At 40.1% G+C, this 7,189-nt stretch overlaps 1 protein-coding gene across 3 annotated transcripts in view; it reads right to left on the bottom strand.

Moving 5' to 3' along the window:
- The window catches only part of SKAP2 (src kinase associated phosphoprotein 2), a 120,187-nt gene extending 119,989 nt beyond the window's left edge, over positions 1-198 (bottom strand). For 2 of the 3 annotated variants that reach the window (XM_085307555.1, XM_085307557.1), the window contains exon 1: positions 26-198. In XM_085307555.1, coding sequence (XP_085163681.1) covers positions 26-74 — 49 coding nt within the window. In that variant the 5' untranslated portion in view covers positions 75-198. The remainder of the gene's footprint in view (positions 1-25) is intronic. The other variant, XM_085307556.1, reaches the window with a different exon arrangement.
- Between the last annotated feature and the right edge of the window lie 6,991 nt (positions 199-7,189).

Genomic DNA, 7,189 nt, shown 5'->3' with positions numbered 1-7,189 from the left:
CGTCACGCCCTCCCCCCGGCCTCACCTGCCAGGAGGCTGCGGACCTCCTCGGGGATGGCGAGCGCGCCGTGCATGCTGAGGGCGCCGGGCGGGGCACGGCACGGCACAGCTCGGCTCAGCTCGGCGCGGCCTCGGCCCCGCCAGGGAGGAAGCGTTAGCCCCGCCCCCCCGGCCGCAACGGCAACGGACGCGCCGGGCCGGGAGCCGCGGGGGCGGGGACTGGGGGTGGGGACTGGGCGGCGCTTGGGGGCACGGGGCGGGGCTTGGGGCGCGTTGGCTTTCCTGTCGCTCTACCCCTACACCCGCCCGCCGGAGCTGCGCATGCGCCTCGCTCGCTCTCTGTGTTACACCCGCTGCTGGGCTTCCCCCTCAGCAACGCCGCTCCACGGAACCCCGAGCCTCCCACGTGACCGTTCCCAGCGGCCATTTGGCGTGAGAGCGCCGTGCAGGCCCGTCCCCTTTGCCAGCATCAAACGTGGCGCTCCGCGTTGGCCATCGGCCCGTCTCCACCGCCCAAAGTCCAAGAGAAGTTGGCTATTGGGCGAGGCTCATCCGGAAGTTGCTCTCTGATTGGTCCATTGATTATCCCCGCCCAACCACCACCCCTTCCCGCGTGCCGCTCCTCGCAGGGGCGGTTGAGGGACCTCTTCCAGGAGGGGTGTGTGGGTGATGGCGGAACAGATGACCTGGTGTCTTCCAAATGGCTTTCTGCCCTTGTTCAGAGCATGGCACATACCTTAGCTTGCCTTTTTTGCAGGAGGCAGAATACTGCTGAGGGAGCAAGGGAAAGGACAGGGACTCCGGAGTCAAGCAGCGTCCTGGTCGTGCTGCTTCTTGCCCATCTTTGTAATGTCAGGGCTTGGGGCAGCAGAGTGCAGCTGGCCTTGTGCCTCAGCTGTGTGCTTGTCCGAACAGGTGTAGCTGGCAGAATCGAATAATATGGGGAGTCACATGCACACATGACTCATACAGTGAAATAAGAAATGGAAAGTCAGGCATTTGGAGTAAGTCTGTTGGTGTAGGCTTCTGTTGGCACAGATGTGTGGGTGCAGATTGCTGTTCCTGAGCAATACAGCTGGACTGGTAGAAGGGCCTACTTTATAGCACTGTTATTTTGCTTACGGGGGTAGCTTTGCTCTGTTTTCCCTGCAATTCTTATAGCTGTCTGTATTTGGAACATGTAAGTGATGTATATGTTTAGTGTAGAAATAAAGAAACTCTTAGCATGTGCTTCTGTGGCGTTGGTGGTTTTGGCTATATCTGTGTTATTACAGAAAAGTATTTGCTAGAGCTGCAGCAAGGCTAGCACATCTGTGTATTATACCAGTATGGAAAAAAAACTGCAAGGAAATAAGTTATATTTTATAAAATTTCAGCTTTACACCAGTTTAACAATATCAACACTTGTGGCATAGCTGACAATACAGCTGTATCAGCCAGATATTAAACAGTTTCATACTTCCGGTTAATATAGCTGTGCCAGCTCAAGTCTGCAGTGTAGACCTGGTGTTACATTGTCTTGTTCTGGTTTTTCACGTTCCTTTTAATTACATACAACAGCTCATTTCAAATACATCTGGATTTTCAAAGCGCTGCAGCTTTATTACCTGATTTTATGGCCATCTTGATTGAAACTCAAGCAGTCAAGTAACTGACCTGTATAATGTTGCACAAGGACTTTTTATGTCAGTTCTCCAATTTCTAAACAAGCTTGCACATGCGTTTGGGTGCATATATGTATACAGAGATCTTCCCTTTCAATATTTATGTTAAATATCTACTACTCTTCTGCTACAAGAATATTTATGTTTGACTAATTTTTGTGTAGTTGGCAAGGAGGGCTCTCTGGGCTTATGTGCAGTCTTGGAAAGTTGCCATAAAGAGAAATAGCTTCCAGTCTAATTTGTTTGCCCTTTCAGGTTAATTTTAATCCTACTTTCTTCTGTTGACTTTATGACTCCATACCTTTCTCTTCCAGAAATGAATCAAAGGTGTCACTTGAACTCTGTTGTAGTCTTTGTTTTGGGATCACCTTTCCTGATAATTTATTCCATATGTTTACCATTTGAATGAGCTTTCTCTGAGTTTCAGCACATAAAATGAGAAGAAATAACTTATCTTTTTCTGTTCACCGTACTCTGGTCACCCTTTTCTTTCTACTTCTTTTTTTCTTAAAGACCTCCTTGTCATTGCACCAAAGATCAGCCCATCAYACAACTAGTGAGATTTGTGACCCAGGCCTGTTTTAAGCCTTGTTGAGTTCCAGATTTACTCTTAGTTCCCTAATTTTTAAATCTACCGCTAATAGGAAGCATAATTCAAAACAGACTCCTTCACTGAAATATGTCTGGCTTCAGAGCCATTTCAGCCTGTTTGCTGGGGATTCCACAGCTTGTACCTCATCGAAACCAGGCATACTACTTTGCCTAATCAGGCCCATAGATCAGGCTTTCTTAATGTGTGGGGAAAAACACCACAGGGAACACACAGAAGTTATTGTCCTTCTGTATGTGCAGAGCTTCAAAAACAAGTTAGTCGTGAAGCAAAGCCTACCTGAATCTGCAGAGAGCTTGCAGTAATAGAAAGCCTGTAGGAAGAATAACGTTTCCGTTCAGGAGCAGCATTGTCACCACTTTGCCTCTTTGAAGAAATGTGATATATCCAGTATGCTGGGAAGTCCAGCATTTTTCCATGTAATGTTCTATTTTCCTACGGACAAGCTYTTAAAATTTATATTCTAGTGAAAAAAAGGACATGGTCCTGTGTGCAACTSTTTCTTATTTTCTACATGTCATTTAATAGAAAATTAATTGGATTACAGTGCAAGCTCCCTGCACTATGTCATGCAGGCAGGCAGGAAGGCAACAGGCTTGTTGAGCCTACTCTGTATTCTCATCTATTCATCCCCTGTTTATTGTCTGTCTTTTGGCAGATTCAAACCAAAACAGCTAGTCAATAATCAGGATATTTATATTTTTTAATTATTTAGTTACATTAATCRGTAGTTGGCAAATATTTCTGAAATGCACACATAGATGCTAAAAGGAAGGAGCACAGCGCCACTTTCTTTACAAAGAAACTCAAAAACTTCTGTGTTTAAAAAAACATATGACAGTTCTCTAAACATAACAACTTTTTATGCATCTTGGCCATGGTCACTGCACAGAAGAAAAGCTGTGGTGCCTCTAGCACTGGAAAAACGTGATTTGCTGTTTGCCCTGTGGCAAAACATCATTAATGTTTGGTTAGGATTTTCTACTACTGCTTGAGTTTAAATGTTTTCCTTACAGACAGTGATATATTCTGGACTTGTGGCAGTTGTTTTGAGACTAAGTTTACAAACTAATTTTGAAGTATCAAGAAGAGCTGTTATTTCATGTAACAACTGGTAAAATTTCAAATAATCTCTTCTACTTACAGTCTATCTTCATGAAAACTTTCTGTCTTGCTGTCCTTTTACAGACATTTTGCAGAAAACCAAAATAAGGCTTTTAAGTATCTTTTGAATAGTTGGGTTGCATTGATTGTACTATGTTAAAATGTAGAAACGTGGTCTTACACTTAGCATTCAGCACATTTAATTGAGCCCATTGAACACAAGCTGAACACACTGTTCAATTCRTGGGGTATTTTGATGATCTCAAGTGAAACTAAAATGTACTCAGTCTGTAAAGGTTTTGGATATGAAGTGCATGATTCTTTAGTAGTTTACATGATGAAAAATTTTTATCAGCAACCTTTTTTCTACATGGTTTGGAGAATTTGGCRTCACTGTTTTACATGTTCCGAGTTACAAAGCAGATGTATTTTTCTTCGTGAAGGTGGCTTGGCATTTGTGAAGTACTTCCAAGGTCAGTACTGGATTGCTCCGAATGTTGCTCTCTGTAAGCCTAGTATGTTTTGAGACCTCAGCCTGAGGATAACAATTTCCAGCAGGATTAGAAACATTTATCCAGAGACACAGGTCTTTCCCTTCTGTTTCTCATGTTTTCCTTCCCAATTAGAAGATCACAGGGAGGTACTGACATGAAAAAGGTTGAGAACCGTTCAATTTAAATCAGCTATATCTTAGCTAACTGCTGAGGTGTTGGTTTTTACGCTGATGTCTTCATCTTTCCACATAAAGAGTAACAAGGGTGTAATTCATATTTTTATAGTSTGATAAATTCCAGGAATATCTAATTTTGCCTAATAACTACCTCTGGAAAAAATGATCGGTGTTTACATAATCAAAAACTCTAGGATAGTAAACATAACATTGAGACCTTCTAAACATTAGGTATCAGGGGAAACACTTTTACTTAAGCGTTTTTTTTACCTGAGCATTCCTTAGTTTACATAGGATTATGCCTTATCCACCAAGATGGCAGAGATTAGGTAAAAAATATTCTCATAAAGTTCAAATATAGTCTCTTTTAAAAAAGTTTTCATAAGAAAGACATACAGGTTTCAAAGTTTCACTGAGATCCTATTTTGAGACAGTTTTTCAGCTGAATTGATTCAGATGGACCATCCCAAAAGTTAGTTTTGGCACAGATATAAGATTTCAGTGGACACTTTGTCTTGTTGAAGTCTATGAAAGCAAGCCAAAGATAACTCCACAAGTATCACATAGAAAGGCCTATGCTGCTCATCATGAAAATAGTTCCAGTGAAGTATGGAGACAACCAGCCGAATAAGAGTTGCAAGATTTTAGCTTGTAATAAATAAATGTTCCTGTTTATATTTAGCCCTTTGTTCTTAGTCATCTTAAAATGAAATACCAAAGGAAGGAAAGTTCTTCCTCTCCCTGTTTCTCTTGTTCAAGATGTATAGAGATGACCTGATGKGTTTCCTTCTGCAGCTGAATGTGGTTTTAGGGAGAAAGTAGAGGGGAGTTCTGTTTAGCTCCCCTCCACATATCTTCCAGTTAATAATTTGGACTCCTACGTAAACTTTTTTTACTCTTTGTATGACCTTGATATCTAATGAATATTTTGGAGCAATAAAGAATCTTAATAACCCTGCGGTCAGTAAACTTGAATAAGCATCCTATTGCATTCTCCAGAAGTAAAAGCAAAGATTCTTCCTCATTCTTCTGAAGGTAGATGAAATAAGAAAATATAGATAATTTTTAATCTATTTTTTAATTTCTTTCCTCTTTTAGACTCTTATTACCTGTGATATAACACATTGATTCAAATCTTAAGCAAGTTATTCCATAGATAATGAAATTAATGAAAAATAGTTTCCTATGAGCATCTGCATTAAGATCCTATATTCCTTTCCCATTGCAATAACATCACTTCAATACCCTATGCCATGAGRCCCCCACCATCATCTGAGCCACTGCCTTTTTTTTCCTTCTATGCCTCTTATTTCACCAGTGAGAAAGAAGCAGCATTTTCTGTGGCTGATGTGGAGGAATTTGTGCGCTGATTRGCCTGTCAGTGCACCTCTGCCAGTTGACCAGCCCATAGGCCAAAGAGATACGGGCTGAGCTTGTGGTGCGGTCTTTTCCTCAATGGTGTCATTAATCTGACTCATTCCTTCATCCAGCAGCTGCTTTTTAAGACGTTTCTAATAAGCTAATGTGTAAACACTGTGTCTCTCTATCAAATTTGTTTGAAATTGGCAATCAGTTTTCAGGGAGAAATCAATAGATGGACCTGTTTCCTCGAGTAAGCAAGCAAAAATTGTTACTTTGGAGAYTCGAAGTAAAATCGACAAAAGTTAGCAGAAGCCTTGAGGCTTGTGTTCCTTTCTGCTAATATCATGTACTTTGTGAACTGCAGGGTAATCCCCTTTGTACAGTTCCCTCATCTGTAAATTGTAGAAGGAGCAGAAATAATATATTTACAGGAAAAAAAGGGGTTTCCAGAGTTGCAAAACTTTTCTATGTAAGGTACATTTCCCTTTAGAGGGGAAATAACACAGTCACTTTGGTTTAAAGCAGAACTGAATCAAGTCAGGGTAAAATCTAAATAAAATTTCTGCATTAAGCTATGGAATACTGGTTTGCAATCTCTAAATTGCCAGTCTTTTAACTGAAATAATAACAAAGAATTTCCTGAATATCATCTCTCAGAGGAAAAACACACCATTAAAAATCACTCTATGAGCTGAGAGTCTTCCACTAAATGTTAGCAAAGTAGTAAGTTAAGAACTAAAAAAGTTAAAAGAAGCTGCTATGTTATTTTTATTTTAAAAAAGTTAAAATGTGCTTTAAAAGAATGCTTTCATCAGCTTAAAAAATGAAGATCTGTTGCATTGTCCACTGACTTTATTAGTCTCGCTAACAGGATGAGCTAACTATTTTATCATATGCATAGGCATTCTTCATCTTCTTACAACAGCATGAATGACTTTTTGTCTCAATATGCTTAACTCGGTGTTTTTCCTTGCTGCATTCTTGCACTTATTATTTTATTTGCTAYTCTTACATGATTGCCAGAAACAGCAACAAATCAGGAAAGTATCATAAAATTTCAAATGAAACAGCTATTCGTGCTGTCTGAATTCAACATTGTTTCTGGGAAGCAGATGAAAATCTTCAGACTCACATAAAGAGAACAGAACAAAGTGAGGCAGATGTATGCATTAATTTATTGCCATGCAAAGKCCTTTTCTGTAGAAGAGGAACATCAATTATCTTCTTTAAAGTGATACATAGRTATGTAAAATATCATGACAAATAAGAAGCATTTGTTGTCTCCAGTAGAAATTGCATTAGTTSTGATTTTATTAAAGTGCTAGACAGATAAACTTCACCTCAGTGGATTTAGTTTAAGCTATGAATTATTACTTTGTAAAATAGAGAACCTTGAAAAACTCCTGATGCAAATACACTTTATTTATAAAGTGTCTTCTGGGATATCACATGGTTTACAGTGAGACTACTCAATTAATAAAATAGCTTTTCTCAGCAAGTATTTCTACCATAATGTCCATAAACTATAGTGTGCCTAGCTAAAAGTAGTCCTAGACATTCATGGCAATATGCTAAAGGGGGCAAACASACCCCAAGCCAATATTGTCTTACTTCTTTTTTCTTCTTAATTTAATAAAAAGCCCTGAATACAGAGACTGATGAATTTTCAAGTTCTGACTGACGGGTTTTCAATTGATCCAGGTACTTTATAGCCCCCAACACAGGGGTAAATTAGCGCCTTAYGAAACAAACCAAAACAAAAACCTTGTGAGATAAAGA

Source organism: Rhea americana, unplaced genomic scaffold (assembly GCF_003343005.1).
Source record: "Rhea americana isolate MKP2758 unplaced genomic scaffold, rheAme1 scaffold_26, whole genome shotgun sequence".
In the NCBI taxonomy this organism is placed as follows: domain Eukaryota; kingdom Metazoa; phylum Chordata; class Aves; order Rheiformes; family Rheidae; genus Rhea; species Rhea americana.
Note: the sequence above shows the minus strand (reverse complement) of the source record. Positions and strands in the feature narration are given on the sequence as shown.